Here is an 18845-nt window from a genome sequence, read left to right as displayed (position 1 = left end):
CTCTTCTCTTTGCTTGTCAGCGTACGAGCGACCACAGCGCATAAACACCGCAAAAACCACCACCGCAAAAACCACCACCGCAAAAACCACCACCATCACCTCAACCACCACCACAACCACCACAACCATCAGCAGCACCCCCATACCAGCCACCACCACCCAGCCAGGTGGGTGCCATGCTCCCTGCTCTGCTCAGAAGCCAGGACTCTGCTCCCAGGCTCCTCTTTCTGTGTCGTGGACGTGTGTCTGTAGCCATGGATCTCTGCTCTGTAGGACGATAAAGGGACATGGATAAAAATCACCCAGACTTGGTTCACTTCCCCCAGCCACCAGGCAGCCCTGGTTTGCTGTTGTCAGAGATGTTCTCACAGCTCCATGACAAGGCAGGGCAGGAAAGCAATGAAGACTTTTCTGATCCATAATAAATTTTTAAGCCACATATTTCTCTGGAAGGAGGGGGGAATTATACCCCATCCCTCTCTATCTCTGACCTCCTGCCACTTGACACTAGACTCAGAGCAGCCTACAGATTTTGCTCTGTCCTTGCTGGTTGTCCCAATCCTGCACCAAATCCCTGTGTCCAAACTCATGGATGTACTGCAGCTGCAGTTTTCCTAGGGCAGAATTCCAGCATTCCCCAGGTGGCCGCTGTCCTGGCAGCCTGGCAGCACGCAGGGCAGGAGCTCACACACACGACAGAAACATCCTTTCCTAATTTCTGAAATCTCTCAGTGCAGGAAAACTTTTGTCCTTTTTCTGGGGGTTCCTCCTTCCCTCCCTCCATGAATAAAGAGACAGCATTTTTCTTGTCTTTTGGAAATGAGCAGATAAAACTTAACAGCAGGACATTTTTTTAAGCTGCTCATGGGGGAATTAGACACGCATTCCTCCCTTTGCCATGCTTTCAGGGCCTGATATTTCCCAGGAGGACGTTTTACACCCACAGCATGTTAGTAACAGTCTGTCTGGGGGAGCTGCCAGAAGCCAGTCAAAGGGATGAGGAAACTTGATTGCATGTTTATGCAAATATAGATATATTCATGGAAGTACCCTGCTTGAGGAGTTAATCAGGGAGCCAAGGGTTTAAGTCCAACTTCCATGGAGTTGGAGTGACCCTGGAAAAAGATTGCAAGGCTCAGCTCTGTTAGGAAGAGCTCCTTACCCAGATCCATGCTGTAGCTGTGCAGGAGCTCACCCCATCCCCACAGCCCCAGCAGGGCCAGGTGATCACATCTACATCCACACAATGCATTTGGGGTCATCAGATTTTTATCCATGCTCACCTGTAGAGACATTTTAGGGCTATTCTTTTACTGTGCTCGTGTGGGTAGCTGCTTGGTGTGTCTCTCGTATGATTTGCAGTGCTCTGCCTTTGTGGCATGTCTGGCACAGGCAGGACAGTGTCTCTGGGGGGTTGGGGTAACCTCTCTTGCCAGGCTGCTCTGAGGGACCTGAGAGACATCACAGGGTTTATTCCTCTCCAAAACCTGCTTCCAGGGCAGAGAAAATCTTTTCCTAATGCTTTCATCAGCTGATGGCAAGGGACAAAATTAATAAATTGCAGCCCAGCTGCCAGGTTTTTGGCTTGATACAGCCAGGCCTGAGCTCCTCACTCCTCACCCCCATCCAGATCCCCATCTGAGCCAGGTCCCACCCCAGGATGGTGTTCCTGGGAGTGGTGACTCTTACCTGGGCAGAACGAGGAGTTTGATGCCAAAGGTCCACTGTGTGCCCTTGACCAGCAATAGGGAATCAAGACATAGATGAATTCTGATCTGCTTTTGGCCTGAGATGTTCCTCCTCCTCCTCCTCCATGCAAAACAGAAAGCATTTCTTTAAAACCATGGCATTCCCAAGGGCCTGCAGATCTAATTCATCTGGGCCCCAAGGGAGACACTGTGAAAGAGGAGACCCTTGGAACTCCTGGTAGGACCCATTTGCAGGAGGTGACCCCCAAGGAGGGTCAGAATCCCAAAGTGAGATACTCCTTTGTAACCCCCCTTTTTAATTTTAGAAGCATTAAAATCCCTCCTCACTTTATAGCCATACATTTAAACCAGTCCTGCCAGAGCCCTGCCCCATCCCTGCTCTGTTTCACCCTCTAATTGACACACTGTCTTCTGCCCTCTGGATTTCTGCTTCCCACCATAAGCAAGCATCATCAGACCAGCCTCTGAGTTTGCTGCCTCTGTGCCCGTGACAGAAACACAGAAAAAATCAGGTATTTAAAGCCAGCCCGACGTGTTTTTCCCTTCTCCTCGGTGCCTCCGCACACCAGTGGGTAGCAGCACAGCAGAAGCAGCGTGGCACGTAGGCTAGAGGAGTAGATTAGATTTGGGTTGTCTCTGGGTTGCATGGAGCTGCTAGACATCTGCTTCCTTTGGCTGCTCGTGGTGTTTTCGTGGTCAAGGTGGAGCTGTGGTCGTGCTCATAGGATGCTTTGTGTGCCCGGTCGTGCGGCGAGAGGGGAGAGAGGGATGAGCTCATGGGCAAGGGCTGTGGTCTGAAGGCAGTGGAAGCTGCCAAAGTGGGTAGAAGGAAGAGAAATCACAGAGTTACCCTTAGAGGATGAATTAAGTGCTCTTCTCCTTTGCCTTCTGCAGTTCTGTTATTTCAAAGCCTTCCTTGAAGCCTGTCAGCTTCTTCCCTGCCATTTGTTACATTTTTTTTCCCATGTTCAAAATAAGCAAAAAAAAAAAACCCACCAAAAACCCCAAACTTTTCCTTTTTAATGTCTTTTTTCTTGCTTCAATTTTCTTCCCTCTGGCTCATGGCAGTCTCAGCAGTGCCAGTTCACCTCTGGGAAAAGCAGGACCAGCCTGAGCCCTGCTGAAAATGGGCACCAACAGCCTGGCTTTGGGGAGGTCCTGCAGGAAAGGGATCCCATGTTTTATGTTTTGAGAAAGATTTTTCCAGGTTTCTCCCCCAGTGCTCTTTGCCCCCATGGTTTTTGCTATGAAATGTAACTTCTTGGCTCAATTTATTCCTCTTCCTCAGAAGCCCAGCAAGAACAGCAATTTCCATCAGAGCCACCGTCGTTTCCCAATTTTATGAAGTGGGTCTGGGGCAAAATGTGTCTCTCTCCCCCTCCCAAAATGTAAAACTGTCCATTATGGCCCAGAGCTACAAAGGGAAAGGTTCTCAGAATAATGAGCATTAATAATTTTCTTGGCTCTGTAAATGCGATTGAGTGGAGGTGTATGTGAATGACTAAAAAGCAAAATGCCTCCAGGGCTGTTTTTTATTGTGACTCTAATTAAACCCTTGCCAATTTGCACAGGGATTTTTTCATATTCTCTTTAACACCATATTAATATCAATTGGTTTCCACTTTCCAGCTGAAAAGGACAATGTCTATCACCTTCTCTTAGAGCTTGTCATTAAAAAATAATCTTTTTTTTTTTTTCTTTTTTATTCTGTATTGTTTATCATCTCCTTGATGAGGCTGGGAAATCACATTTCTCTCCTACTTGGGTTTGTCCTTTGAAACTTGGCAAGAATCAAGAGATTTTTATTTTTTCCCTCCTCCTCCTTATGTTACCCAACTGGAGCTTGAAATTAATAATATGGCTTTTAAAATTTTTAGTCCCTGATTTGTTTTCTAGCAAACCTGAAGATTGTTACCAATATTGAGAATGAGGGGAGGGGGATGGAGCCAGTGGGGGTGAGGGTTTGCAGGGAAACCAAACACAAGTGAGCTATAAAATTTCTTGCTGGTTCATCTTCTCTGCGGTGGTTGGAAATTCTTTCATTTGTATTTGTGAGGAGAGCCTGAAGGAGGGTGTGGAAGCTGGGATTGGAAACCAGGGCTTGGTGCCTCCATCCCAGGTGTGTGTGCTGTTTCTCTGCTGGCATTTCAGAGCAGAGGGGTGCAGGGCAGTGGCTCGGATCCTGATGCTAACACAGCTCAGCACACACTGCCCCTCACAGCTCAAGGACTCTGGTGTCTAAAGACCCCTCTGGCACAGGGCTGGGTGTTGGATTTGGGGCTCTGACTCCCTGTGGGAATGCTGCAGGGCTCCTCGTGGGATACCAGCTCCTCCAGTAACACAGTTTTCTCTTTGATCACTGCAAGACTACCCCGGCTTGTCGGCGGCTGCCCCGCTGCAGGTGGGCTCTCCCCTGGCCAAGGCTGGCCCAGGAGCACAAGGTAGGAGCCACGGGGCTGAGCTGGGTCCTGCCAGCTCAGGGAATGCTTTAGTTCTAGCTCTGGATCTGTGTTTTCCATGCCTCTCTTCTCCTGCTCAGGAAAGAGCTCGGGGCTTGTCTGTTCCAGCACACAGCTGGGAATGAGGCTGGATTGAGCCTCGGGGTTTAGTGGTGTACATGAACAATGAGGATGGTGAGTGGTAGAAGGGATTGTTCACAGCTTGCTGCTGGGGTGAATGGAGAGGATCATGGAAATGCTGTCATCTCCCGAGGCTGGAGCCTGTCTGTGCAGCAGAATCACCCTCTGAATGGATAGCCTGTGCTGCTTAGAGTTGTTTAGATCCTTCTCATGCATTTCCTTTCTCAGGTCTCCTACGTTACTGCCTGAGGTGCTCCAGGTGGGAGCCCTGGGAGGTTTCTCTCTGGCTGTTGAGGCTGAAGCTTCTCCAGCTCAGGGCTCCCAGCACACACAGGCTTTGGTAGCTGTCCTTGGTGCTCAGCTCCCTTCTCCCACACGAGATTCCTGTAGCTCGTTCCAGCCGTAGGCTTTAGCATCCCTCCTGTGCAGATCCACCCCAGGCCTGTCTGGCCTCACAGAGAGGCAGAGCTGCTTTTGATGCAGTAACAAGGGATAGAGCTACACCAAGGGGCAAGTGTTGACAGGGCTCTGCAGATCTGGCTTCTCTCCGTGCCTGGGCAGTGTCAGAAGCACCTGCCAACACTCAGCCATCCAGCAGCTCCCACACCTTCCCCTTAGGAATATTTTTCCTGTCTCTCTTCACACTTGTAGATGCTAACCTTGAGGAGGCTTTGTCTCTCCTTCCTGCTTCAGCACATCCTCAACCAGTTACAGTTTCACCAACCCAGCCTAGACACCTGCCTAGAGCTTCCAGTGTCCCCTTGACACCTTGCTAAGCAAACCAGGGGGGATCTGTTTTAAATCTGATGTTCTCTCTGATGCCACCTGTGATGACCCACCAAACCCAGCAGCACTTGGACAGAAGCCGAAGCCATCAGACCCTCCCAAGAACATGCGAGGTAAGAGCAGGCCTGTCCCCAAGGGTGGGACAGGGCAGGTTTCTCCCTCAGTGCCACAGACCAGGACAACCAGCTGTCCTCAGCACAACCCCCCATTGTACAATCTCCTACTCAGAGGGTCCAGCTCAGCTCAGCTCTGCCCATCCAGCCCCAGGGGGGTCTTTTTGGACATGTCTGGGGCCAAGGAAAGCCATGGAGACCAGCAGGGCCCTGGTACCACAGCAGCCTCAGGGATGCACTCTGACCATGGCTGAGCTCATGGGAAGCAGAACCACCTCCTGCCACCACTGTCACTGTGAGGATGTGACTGACACAGGAGTCTGGAGCTGGCAATGCCCACACAGAGCCCTCCTGAGCACCACAGCACTTGCAAGGGCATAAGCTCCATAAAAAAAACCAATGGAACCAGAACCCATTTCCAAATACCCTGTGGGTACTCAATGCTGCTCAGCCTTGCTCCTCACTGGACTCACCAGAGCACAAAACCTCCCAAGGCTTGGTGGCCTTTTCCCCCAGTGCTGGGTCATTCTGCGTGGGACAGGGGTCTGGCTGGCAGCACAACCCCCAGGGAGCCCCATTCCTGCTGGGACAGCCCTTCACCCCGAGGAAACGTGGGGAACACGGTCCTGGGAGCCCCCTCCCCAGCACAGCTCTCAGACCTGTTCTATCCTCTGGTGCAGCGACTCCGAAGAGCAAAGCAGGGCGCACAGCACACTCTGCAGGCAAGAAGCACGGGAAAAAGACAGGTACGTGCTGCTGGGGACATCCTGCCCAGGCTGGAGCAGCACCTGCTCTGCAGGACCCTGTAGCAACCCCTGCCAGATGCCACCTCCATAGCATTCATCCTCCTCGCAGATTTTTGGGCGTGACCTCCATCGGCCCCAGTCGGTGGCCAGTAGATAATGGTTTGTAAGTTGTAGATCCTTATCCCAAACCACGCCACCACTCATCAAGGGGGCACATGTGAGCAGCTCCTCCCAGCTCTGCAGTAGTGTTGTGTGTTGAGTTATTAATGCATTGAGTTTCTCATGCATCAGACTTTGAGGAGGGGAGGAGAAGAGGAGAAATGTAGCAGCTATCTGGTGCAGAAATAGATGCCAGTGCTGCCAGCGCTTGGCTCGGTATTGTTCTCGTGGCAGGGGAGGACACGGGGTGGTGCTAAGCAGTGAGAAAAAGCCTTTCTCTGATTTTTCTCAAGCATCCTCAAAGAGCTCAAAACTCATCCGGCTCAAACCAAACTCTGGCCCAGTGGCTCCCATTGAAACGTACAAAGGTAAGCGGAGGGAGGGCGGCGCTCCAGGGCTCCCTGGCCTTGCTCAGGTGATGTGGTCCTGCAGATTCAGATGTGGAGAAGGTGGGGAGGGTCTGTCCGAGTCGTGGTTAGCTGTTGGCTGTGTGTAGCAGTGCTTCTGTAGTCTGAAACAACACCTAGGAATTGCAGCAGGCAGTATTTGAGCTGAAATTCTTTGGGTATCAGTTGATGAGGCAGAAGTTATTTCACAGAGATCACAAGAGACTCTCAGCTCCTCCTCAGGCAGCTGTGAACCATGGGGAAACCTCTGCCCTGCTCCTTCTTCTTTGGTCATCATGTCATTGATCACATCTCCTCCTCCAGTCGCATGTGCATGCCAACCCACACCCTTCCCTGCCATCCCTCTGCCATCCTTGAATGTTTCATGTTCTGCTTGGAACAAAACCCCAGCTCCAAACTTCTCTCTGAAGGCTCTGAAAGCTCAGACCTGGCTGAGACTTTCTGCTCATGTTATCCCCTGCCCTTGTTGCCTGGGAACCTCCTGCCCAGGCCAGCTGGGCCACAAGTCCCCTCCTTTTCTCCTGAGTTGCATATAAACACACACAAACACACACACATTTATATATATATGTATTTATATAAAAATCTCCCAGTAAGACCCAGCACCTGGATCTGACACTGCAAGGCTGTCACCATCCCAAGTCATGGTCATAAAAAGCAAACACAAGAAGCACAAAATCCAATCCCCCTGACTACAAATTCACCCACAAACAGTTGTTTCCTAACATGTGCCCACAGCTGAGAGAGGTCAGCCCTGGGGACAGGAGCACTTGGCCCAGTGATGGTGACATCTCCCTCCCCACCAGCAGCCTTTGCTGTGCTGTGCCAGGCAAGCCCTGGTTCAAACCTTCACACACCTGTCCACCAGCTGTTGAAGGATCCCACACAAGCCACACTGCCTTGCACAGGCTTATTTTAAACGTTTAACCTGAGAGCCACCACCCTTCAGAACAGGAAGGGACCTGCTGAGATAGAGAGGGGAAAAGGAGAGGTGAGGCTTTACCTGGACATGCAGCAGCTCCATCTCCACTTGAGCAGCCTCTGCCAGGCCCATCCCATGGGCCAGTCCCCTCTGTTTCCCAGCCAGGCAGAGCTCTTCCCCCCAGCCCAGCTCCTCACAGGTCCTGCAGCCTCCTCAGAGCCAAACCCAGGCACAGAGCTCTGCTCATTAACAAGGCGGCTCTTTAATTAACATCTGACTCCCCTCCACTGCCTGCTCCCATAATTATGCAGTTTCTGGAAGAAATCATGTCCTGGGATTGCAAGGAGCTGGCTCCTGCCTCTCCACACCTCAGGATTACAGAGACCCTGACCCTGCTCTGAGTGATTTCCAGCCCAATTTTACTGGGGTGATGGAGAGCTGTGTGCCCTGCTCCTGCCCAGCTCACCCCAGCCCTGCTCTGGCAGTGGCCATGGCATTCCCTCCACAGTGGCTCCTCTCCTCCTTCCAGCACGGGGGAAGGTGCTCCAGGGCCGTGTCTCCAGCTCTCCCCTCCTCTCCTCCACAGACTGCGAGTGCTACGGCCACTCCAACCGCTGCAGCTACATCGACTTCCTCAACGTGGTGACCTGTGTGAGCTGCAAGCACAACACACGGGGCCAGCACTGCCAGCACTGCCGCCTGGGCTTCTACCGCAACAGCTCTGCCGAGCTGGACGACGAGAATGTCTGCATAGGTGAGCACGGCCTGGCAGGGCCCTCACTGCGCTTCATTCAGCCCCTCTCTGGAGGGTGTGGGGCCCACCTGCATGCTCTGCAAGGATGGCAGCTGGTATGGTCTCTGCAGCCTGCCAGGGCATCTCTTCCCTGAAAACAAAACCTAAAAATTATCGCAGAATCACCAAACAGTTTGGTTTGAAAACTGCTTAGTTCCACCCTCTGCCATGGGCAGGGACACCTTCCACTAGATGAGGTTGCTCCAAGCCCCATCCAGCCTGGCCTTGGACACTTGCATGAGGCACCCACAGCTTCTCTGGGCAAACCGTGGGCCTCCCCACCCTCACAGTAAAAAGCCTTTCTGACTGAATTCAGGTGCCTTGCTCAGCCAGAAGGGCTCAGCTCCAAAAGGGGGTGGCCTTTGCACTCGTGGCTGTTTGCCCTGTTGGGGCCTCTTAGGCCAACGTGTCCTCCCAGCCCCTTGATCTCTAAGCTGTCTTCCATAGCACATCTCCAGACTTTTCCAAAGCCCCCAGCCCCTCCCTCAGGGAACTGCAGGCACAGAACCCCCGGCAGGACGGGCTCTGACCTCCTTGTCTTTGGCCAGAATGTAACTGCAACCAGATTGGCTCCATGCACGACCGCTGCAATGAGACCGGCTACTGTGAGTGCAGGGAAGGTGCCACAGGGCCCAAGTGTGACGACTGCCTGCCCAACTACTACTGGAGACAGGGCTGCTTCCGTGAGTACTGCAGGGCCACGGAGCTGTGGGACGGCTCCAAACAGGGACAGGATCTCCAGCACTGCTGCTTTGGGTCCCCCATGATGGTCGGGGTTCAGGGTGAGCAGATTCCAGCCATTCCTCCCAAATCTAAAATTACTTTGTAGCTTTGGCCACAGAGTTTGCACCCTTCCACTGCATTCTGCTGGCCTTGGAACTGCTCTAGCACTGGGAGGGCTGGATAATTTCACTCCTAGGAGCTAAAATGTAGTTCCTGCTGCAGCCAAGGGGTTTAACACACTGCAGGGTAACATCTACACCTCTCCCCCTGCAGCCAATGTCTGCGACGATGAGCTCCTGCTCTGCCAGAACGGCGGCACCTGCTACCAGAACCAGCGCTGCATCTGCCCCGTGGGCTTCAAGGGCGTCCTGTGCCAGCAGTCCCGGTGTGAAGTGGACAAAAAGGACTGTGACAGTGCTCCCGGTGCCGGCGGCAGCCTGGCCACCGTGGCCCTGGGGGTGCTCGCCCTGCAGCTGCGAGGCTGGGTGGACCTCTGAGGCTGCACAGGGAGCCCAGCCCGGGCGTGTCACCCCAGGGACCTGGGGACACTGAGGTGACAGGTGGCCGTCCCCACCGCCTCCTCCGCCTTCCTTCACGCTAGGACTTGCACAGCGTCTTTCGGTCCACTTTCCAAGCAGAGAGGTACACAGGGAGCCCGGTGCTGGCTCCTGCCCGGTGTCCCAGCCCGGTGTCCCAGCCCGGTGACACGGGGACAGCAGCAGCCTGTGTGGGACATGGCCAGTCCTGCACACAGTGACTCTGTCCTGCTCTGCCGGGGCCAGGGTCGCCGGGTCTCTGGGCAAACAGTGCCGCCATCCAAGGGATGTTTTTTTTATTATTACTATATTTACTTTGGTATAGGCTGGGGTGTTGTTTTTATTTTCCCTGCTCTTGGCATCTGTTTTAGAAGAGCCTGTGATGACAACTGCAGAGCCCCAGCACACAAGGAGCAGGGGACAGGAGGGAGGGGAGAGGGGACTCTGGTCCATCCCTGCTGCATAGTCCCACATCCCACCACGGGCCTGGCCTGGCCACGCACATACTGTTGCCTACAACTGTAGTTGCTGCATTGATTTTGTATTTTCATGGCTGGGTTTTGTTTTCTTGCACTTATGGAGAACACAGGGGCCATGAGGCATTTGGAACGTGAGGAGTGCAGTGTCTTATCCACACATGTCCGTATGGTGTACGGGTCAAATACTTCTTTTGGTAGAGACTTATTTTTATTTGGATTAAATGTTAGAACAGAACCAGAACCACGACCTAAAGGGACATTTTACCATGAGCATTTGATTCTGGTGTATCCTCCTCCAGTAAAGCAACTATTAATGGCTGCTTGATCACCATGTTTTATTTTTTGTGTGCACAGTTAATTACAGGTAAATACTTATTTTTTGATTTGCAATGTCCTCCTGTGTTTTCTCAGTTACTACCAAGGTGCACCACATGGTGAGGGAGAGGGGAGGGAGAGGTAGCCTCATCACTGAGAGCTGTTAATTATTTCTCCTAATTACTTCGCTGAGCCTAGGTTAGATTACTAACTGTAGACAATGAGCAAAGCCTGAGTGATATATTAAGCACTGGTCTTGTGTGAAAAGGCCATTTCCAAATGAGCCTGCAGCAGGAAAAGGCTGGCTAGTGCAGGGATGCTTCTCCATGGGGACCTCAGTTGTCCCAACCCCACTGCAGTCCCCTCCAGCTGTTGCCATGATGTATCTTTGCAGAAAATGCTGTATTTTTAAGCAACCACAGCCAGTATTTTTAAGCAGCAATATAGAGCTCATGGGGATTATATTAACTCATTAAGGCTCATCAACATGCTCCTGTCTGAGGAGACATTTACAGTCAAGCACATAAATGAGGGCAGGAGAAACCAGAGACAAGAGGAAGGAACTCAGATCAATGGGAATGTCATAAACACAAGAGCTCTAGTGCTTACCAAGCCAGGAGATGATTGAGTGCAGGCTTAGAAGATGGGGGCACCCCCAAGTCCAGCTTGTTCAGTTCTAGGCTGATTTCTTTGACAGGTGAGCAGCCTTGGTCCCAATCCCAGTTCTGTGACACTCCCAGGGCTGGCCCAGGAGCCCCACATCATTCAGGCTTCAGCCCCACTGGTATTTCCAGGTCTGGTGTCCTGGAAATGACACCTGAGTGGAGCTGTTCTCTGAGAGCTTCTCTGTCATCTTCTGCTCTGTTCCAACACCTTCTCTCCATGGCCCTGTCCCCACAGCCCATCCTGCTCAGGGATGCCTGGAGCAGCCCATGTTTCAAAAGTGCAAGAACCCACAGCATCTTCCAGTCCTAACTCTGGATACTGAGCACTCAGCCAGTGCCACCAAAACCCAGCCACCTCCACGGAGAGGGGACAGCGAGCCTGTGCTTTGGAAAAGGACAGAAAAGCACAAGTGAAGGTGCAGGATGGATGTTGTCACCTCAAAGAGGAACACACATTCTGAGCAGGATTTGACATCACAGAGGCAGAGCACAGGGTTTAGCTAATCCACCATAAAGTAAAAGAGGGTTCAACTCACCCTGATTTGATCCTTGAGGCAGTGGGCTGGCCCAGCATTGCCTCCCTGGTTCCAGCACAGTTGGGTGCTCTCTGTTGCTATTGACACTCACTCTTTTCTTTGTGCTTTCTGACTGCAGCAGACCTTAAATCCTCATATTTTACTGTTCTTACAAGTAATAGCAAAGACTGTAACAAGATCAAGACCTCTAATGGCACTTCTGGAGGATGAAGCTACATTCTCCTTTCCCTGCACTACTGTTTTTCTCTAGAATATTAGATTAAGCTACAGAAAATTTACTACTTCATAAAGCCAGACAAACTGCGCCCAGCAGATTCCCTGCAAATACACCATTTTATTGCAGGAACGTGCCAAGCAGCAGCACCAAATTCCTGTAGAAAATAACCTCAGAAGGGCACAACAAAGCTCAGACCAGTTCAGGAATGAAGGCTGCTGAAAACTATATTTCTGCCTTTCTAGGTTTGGGGCTTTACTCTTGGTTGGTTGGGTATTGGCTGTTGGGCTTTGGGGTTTTAGAGTCACACAATAGTCACATGTGCTGTAGGACTTGGCATCACACAATGCAAGCCACTGCAAGGCAGAGAAGAAAATCACACAAAACTTACATTTAGTATTCAAGAAAACAATTTAAAACTTCTGAAAGCTTCAGCACTGAAGACTCGTTAACTGCAGACATCTGTTAGCACGGGTGTCTGCACAAAGAGAACAGAGCATTATTGAAATAACACAGAGAAACCATCAGTGCAAGTACCCACAGATCCCAAAGTTCATCTTCTTTACGACAGAAGTTTTGTACATCAATTAATGCTTCCAAATGGGAGAAGTTGTCCAATGAGCTCGATACTTTACTTGTGGAAAGGTTACCCAAAAGGTACTTCTCTTTCTGAGAAAAGCCACTTATGCTCTTTCAAGAGGTTCCATGTGCATCCTGTCAGCGGCATTTGATTAGTTTGGGAAAGTTTTTAAATTACACTTCTGTCTGCAAAAAGTGACCTCTCCAAACAGCACAAGTAGAGCTTTTGATTTTTCTTGTTTACCTCAAATTCTACTCTGGTTTTAACTATTTAGAGTTCTGACAAATCTAAACAAACAAAAGCCCCAAGGCAAGAAAATCTTCCTGCTGCACATTTGCTCACTTGCTAGGTGAAATGTTGAAACTACAGTTCCTGGGAGCTGGAGACAAGATGGGGGAAGGAATTCCATTGGCAGTTGCCAGGTATGTTATTTTGTTTTTTAAAGTAGCAGACATCTCATCTGCAAGTGATTCGTAAGGAGCCCTGCAGAGGCTGGAGGAGCAGAAGAACCAACACTTTTTAATGGGAATGAAATGGTCTCACTGCCCTGTTCTGCTCTGTAATTGGCTTTCAAGAGAAGCCTCAAATGTAAATAAAACAAAGTATAAAGGAGGAGCTGAGTGTTCTTGCTCAGAAATAAGAGCAGAGCTGGTTTTTGAAGAGCTTTATATCCACATCTTCTCAGCCCTTTTGGCTGTGAACTGGAGAGTTTGGCCATGATCACACAGAATGTGGCTAAAAATCACAGCCTGATTTGAGATGTAGAGAAAAGCTTCAGACCCTCCTGAAGGCTCCTTTGGCATTTTGATTCTCGAGCTGTTGTAGTAAGTTTCATTGCAGGGAAAATGCATGAGGAAAGCCTAAACCCACTCATCCCCAAGACATAAGTGCCAGCAGCAATAGCTGGCTCCAAAAGCTCCATCCTGACCCCACTCTGTGCCACTCCAGGGGTTAAAACAGAGGGGAAAGATGAGGTTTCTCTGTAGCAAAGGGAGTTCCTGCTTCATGTAACAGTGAAATCAGTGGCAATGTTACACAACTGCACCAGACTACAAAATCAGGTTTTCTCTGTTTTGCCAATACCACACCTAATGTGGTGTCTTCATTTCTATCACACTTTTCCTGGGAGTTGGTGGCAAAAGCAGCAGACAGGTACATATGGCCAGGAGGTCTCAAGGCAGTGATATTCGATGTACAAGGCTGCTTAGCTTACATTTATTTGCACTAAAGGAAAAGGCACTGGGCTCCTTTCCAAGCAGCTTAAAAAGACAAGAAAGGAGACCCGTTGTGGCAAGAGACTGTATTATATCATTAACATTATAAATTCCGTTTACAATCCAGCGGTCATTTCATCCATCATTTATTCATGCACAATGGAGAGAGCGTCTTGCATTTTTAGGACCATGGTTCTGCTCATCCATGGGATTGCTGTGAATGAACAGCCCAGCTCTGGTTTTGGCTCCTCTGGTCTCTGACTTCTCACCATGTTCCAGAGACTGCCAAAAAGCAAGTCGGCTCTGGAATTACTGGGGTTCCATGTTATTTTTCAGCTGTTGACCAGGAATGTTGCTTGGCCCCAGCTGATGCATTTGGTCACAAGATCTGCATTGCTCTGGAAGCCCAGGCTGCTCTGTGCTTCCCCCACGTCAATGTAGCAGGGGTGGGGGTTATTCCCATTCCATGGATTAGCAGGGGGAGAAGTGCCTTGCCAGCCTGCAGCCCTGGCTCCCAGCTCCTGCACCACCACTCATTAGACCCAGCTGCTAATTAGCTGTGGCACTTGGCTGCCCCAGGAGACAGCACTGTAAGAACTCACGGTCCCACCAGCACTGGGAGTGAGAATGGAGAGGCAAGGACAGGCTGATGTCCCTCACATCCCCACAGAAGCCTGGCACAGCTCTTGTGAAAGCCAAGCACAATCCAGTGGCATCTCCAGCTCTCAGCACCCACCAAGGAGCCAACATCTCCCTCCTGCACTTCCCAGAGTGGACAATGTTCCTGGAAAACTGCTGGTTTTCCCCTCTGCTGCCCCACAGACAGCCCAGAATAGCTGGGAAGGCAGCACAGCACAGGGCAGAGTGATCCTAAGGAACACAGAACAGACAGGGACCTGCTGCGCTCTCACATCACCGTGATTGGGAGTAATGACACAGAAAACAAAGAATTACAGCAAACCTCGAAGGAAAAAGGAATAACCATAGTTATACCCCACATTTACTGCAAAGCCTATTTTGTATACAAAGAATAAATGAAATAAACCTCCATGCTCTGAAAACCCCTGCACAAAACATAGTCCAGCATTTCTTCCTTCCCAAAAACACAGAGGGGACTGGCTTTGCACTGAGAGTTAAGCTCCAAGCTTGGAAGCAGCATGGAAGCCTCTCTATAAAAACCTGGATACTGCTTCTTCCAAAGGGTTTTGGCACAACCTCCAATAAAGTGTTTTACATGAAGTTGTGTTGAGAATGTTTCTTTACTGACTTTTTCAACTTTTAACACTCAGTAATCACTGAAAAGCCTCCTCCAAAGGCCACCAGCTCTGAGGAGTTATGAGTAACTATAGCAGGTCTCTACTGACAGCTTGCACACTGACTGCCCATCACTACTCAGCACTTTGTACCACACAGCAGAAAATTTATGAAAATTCTGCTTGATTCATTTGTTCCTCATTGCAGATTTGAGCCAGTGAGAAGTGTGCTCTGGATTGGATTTTGCTTGGTTTTCCATGTTACAGATATAAACAGGAGAAAAAGCTAAAGCTACAAACCTACTCTGAGTGGTTTGTGAAGAGGGAAAAGTGTTCTAAGTGCAATAACCCAAGCATTTTTTTTATTTGACAAATACAGGACTAATGATACAGACTGATATGGCAGCAATAACCTGCTGCTGAAGACCGACAACTGATGTCAGATAAATCTAGTATTAAACCAGCAAAAAGGTCTGAGCCACTGAACACACCTCAAAGATGATTTATGGAAAAACACAGGCATTAGAGAGTACAACAGCAGTGAAATGTTGAACCAAAACTCCTTCCAGCATGTGGCAAATACTGCTCTCAGAACATGTTCTGAAACGCAGACTATGGAGAAAGAAAACCAGAAGAAAAGTTTGACAGAAATATTCTTGTGACCAAATTGTATTTAATAACCAGAAAAGCATTCCCTCATTCACTTTGTTGCCAGCTTCACTTTATTTACATCAAGACAGTCCGAAATGGCTTGCACAGCCGTGGGGTTTCCAGAGCAGCAGCCTCTTAATGTGCTAAGTACAAACAGCAGGCAGGGCAGCACAGCTCTGCCAACAAGAGCTGAGGGGCCTGGAAAATGACAGCTTTTAAATGTTCCTATTAACATAAAGGGAAATAAGACAAAGGGTATGGAGTCTGTGATGGGGAGTGACTGAAATGTCCAGTGTGTTAAGGTCAGAGTCACTCAGCAGCCTCCTAAGAGTCACAGCAGCTGGAGAGGAGCACACAGGGCTGCCAGGAGGAGTCAGGGATCTCTGAAGGATTCAGAATGCAACATAACAAATAACTAAAGCTGAACAATGCACAGATGCTGATCTCACCTCACAGGGATCTCTCAGATTCTCCCCATTACATTGAAACACTCAGTCCTGCACAGCACAATGAGCTGGACAGGCCCAGCCAGCAATAAAAGCCTCCCCACACACCTCCAAGGCAGACCTACCAGTAAAGCACGTTTGTTCTGGGCTTGGATGCATTAGGGATGAGTCTTCCTGGCAATTACAGCCTGAAGCAGCACCTGGTGCTTGGCAGAGTAAGGCACTGGTGTCTCCCTGAGCTGGACCACACAGCCCTGCCTGGCAGTGGGTTCAAAGGACAAAGCTGGAATTATCCCTGCAGTAATGAAAATGGAACTGAAGATCACAGCTAAACTGTGGCTCACTTGTTCCAGCAAAGCCACTGCCACAACGCTGTGACAAGGGACAGCAGGACATTCCCTGCTTCAGGCTGTCCCTGAACACACACCTGGAGATGGCACAACCTGGCTCACTCCCTGCACCCAACTGGTACCAACCCTGCAGCTCCTGCATTCCCTGAGACCTGCACTCTCAGTTAACTCCACACAAAACTCAGTGCATGTAAAATGCTGCTCTTCACCTCCCAAGACACACAAGCTCCAGAAAACAAAGTGATATTTCACAGTGACCCAAAGGAATTCCTAGTAGAAATAATTCCACTTTTATTGAGAAATGTTATGATGTGAGGAAGGTTTTCTTAAAAAGAATTTGTTTTTTCGCCATCCTCTTTTCCTGGCTGCATATTCTTCATCAGCACAGTGGAAAGAATCCAGCAGTAACACCTACAAAGAACTATCTGCCCTTTTTATCCCTGTAGATCTCCAAAAGCTCCATACAAAGAAACTCAAGTGATATTAGCAATAAGTGTTAACTAGATCTTGGACCAAGATTCCACAGTGCTGTTGATTCCTCCTCACAAGGACACACAATGGGACCAAAGAGACCTCACAGGTTTTAATCTGCAGATTATTGCCACTGCAACAAGAAAGGGATCCCAACTGATAAAGCAGCAGCAAGAGCAAAACTCAAGGCACGTTTGTATAAACAAAAACTCTTCTGTTCCTATAAAAACAGGCAATAAAATATACAAAATAAGTAGAATTCTCTCCATTTAACCAATGTACATCTGCCTCACTCTTCCCTTAGGCAGTAGTGGAGCATGAGCAAGAACCACTGCTACCACATTTTCAACATTCAGTTTTGCCATGAAATAAATTAGATATATTAGTGCAAAGGGAAAAGAAGTCTGTCTTTTGGATATTGGGGTTGGGTTGTTGGGTTTTGTTTTTGCTTTACTCTGGTTCTTCATAAAAAATTACATCTCTAAGAAATTAGCATTTACACAAGGAAACAAGAAGCTACGTATTTGCCAAAAATCTTAAAATAATTCTGTATACTGTACAAATATACACTGTTAAACATTTACAACCTCAGCTTCCTAGATAACTAAACCCACTGCTCTTCCAAGCAATGCAGCTACCCAACTTCTCTTTTCAAAACCTCAAAGGTACCATCTGTCAGGTATTAAATCCCTTCACAATTAGGGACAGGATGGGAAAGAGATCTACTGACAGTAGTGGTATCAATATAAGGGAGTTCCAGCTGTGCTAAATAATTTAAAACAGAGTCCTTGCTAGACAGAAATCTGGGAATAGATTTTTGGTAATGAGCAGATAGTAAAGTCAGGGAAAAATCTTTCTTCTCTTGGCAGAGCTTGATTCTGTGTTCTCTGGTGATTCCTGGGATGGTCTCCTTGGTAAACCACGAGAGTCTTTGTTCCACTCATGGCTTCTGCTCTGACCTCCTTCACTGGGAGCTTTGGAACCGCTTTTGGACACAGCTGCTCTCCAGTCACACTCGTGCTGAGCTGTGTGAGGGGCTGTGGGAAGCAAACTGCACTGTCCTGCTGTTTGCTGGGCCTTCTTGGCATTTTCTGTTCTGCAAATGTGATCCCTGGCAGCTGAGGACACATCCAGGCCTTGCTGTGGTGTTGATCCTGGATTGCTCTGGGCTGACCGATGGCCATCTCTCGAGGGCTGCTCCGTGCCTTTGGCTTCAGTTCGACTGGCCAGGCTTGCCAGCCTTGGGTCCCGTGGTTTCTCTGGAATGGCAGCAAGTGCTGCAGCCCCCATGGATGCAGGGGCACTGCCCCTCCTGGAATCTGCAGCTGGAGCTGCCCCAGATGCAGGGGCACTGCCCCTCCTGGAATCTGCAGCTGCAGCCACTGCAGGCTGTGTGGGCCCTCGGCTTCCTTGGGGCACTGCATGGCCAGGGCCAGCAGCAAGTTCCTGTGGGCTGTTCCCAGAATTTCCAGGCTCGCTCCTCTTGCCACTGGAAGAACCAGCCTGCAGCACAGGAGATGTCATCGTCCCTCCTTTGGCTGGGGGCTGCCCTGGTGGCCTGAGCTTCAAAATCCTCAGAGCCTCTTTCTTGTAATTTTTTTCTGTTGTCCTAATAATGGCACCTCTTTTCTGAGCATCCTGAATCAAGTGATTCCAGTTTTTATCTTCCTTTAAAAAAAAAAAAAGAAAAACAAAAAGAACACCCTGTTACCAGCAAGAAATCAACACAAATGGACAGAGGTGTCAGAGGATGCACAACCTCTTTAATCAAGGTACCTGACACAACTGTCATGGAAACCACTGTTATGTTCCTTCTGGAATGGAAGAATCTGATGTTTCAGGTGCAATACAGCAACAGACACTCTGGCTGCTGTAACACAGGGAAGGCACTTTGAACCACCAGAACTCCCAAAAATGACCAATTTTTAATTTCCAGGGGTTTCCCTCTCAGGCGCGCGGCTTCAGCGCCCCCTAGCGGCCAATTAACCCCCCACCCCTCCACCCCCTCCCCGGGAAAAGCACAAAAATCCAGGACTGCCCGAGACACAAAGTTTATTCTTGCACAGATTGGAGCCCTCTGAGGATGGTGCTCAGTCCCCCAGCCTTCAGGGGGGGCTCACAGAGCCCACTGCACCTACCATGAGTGTCTGCAGCCCACTGCACCTACCATGAGTGTCTGCAGCCCACTGCACCTACCA

General features: G+C 49.6%; 2 protein-coding genes across 4 annotated transcripts in view; one reads left to right on the top strand and one right to left on the bottom strand.

Annotated features, from left to right (window-relative positions):
- Positions 1 to 10337, top strand: part of NTNG2 (netrin G2) — a 46643-nt gene extending 36306 nt beyond the window's left edge. Inside the window, 8 exon segments of the mRNA XM_033518345.1 lie at positions 21 to 167; positions 2153 to 2281; positions 5167 to 5187; positions 5868 to 5933; positions 6386 to 6460; positions 8008 to 8175; positions 8763 to 8897; positions 9211 to 10337. Of these exon segments, the coding sequence (XP_033374236.1) occupies positions 21 to 167; positions 2153 to 2281; positions 5167 to 5187; positions 5868 to 5933; positions 6386 to 6460; positions 8008 to 8175; positions 8763 to 8897; positions 9211 to 9434 (965 nt within the window). The 3' untranslated portion in view covers positions 9435 to 10337.
- Positions 10338 to 15380: 5043 nt separating this feature from the next.
- SETX (senataxin) overlaps positions 15381 to 18845 on the bottom strand; it is a 26641-nt gene continuing 23176 nt past the window's right edge. For 2 of the 3 annotated variants that reach the window (XM_015644858.2, XM_015644857.3), the window contains one exon: positions 17488 to 18315. In XM_015644858.2, coding sequence (XP_015500344.1) covers positions 17488 to 18315 — 828 coding nt within the window. Of the gene's footprint in view, positions 18316 to 18845 lie in introns of all 3 variants that reach the window. The other variant, XM_015644856.1, reaches the window with a different exon arrangement.

The sequence above is a fragment of the Parus major genome, chromosome 17 (assembly GCF_001522545.3).
Source record: "Parus major isolate Abel chromosome 17, Parus_major1.1, whole genome shotgun sequence".
NCBI classification, from domain to species: domain Eukaryota; kingdom Metazoa; phylum Chordata; class Aves; order Passeriformes; family Paridae; genus Parus; species Parus major.
This window is presented reverse-complemented; position numbering and strand designations above follow the sequence as displayed.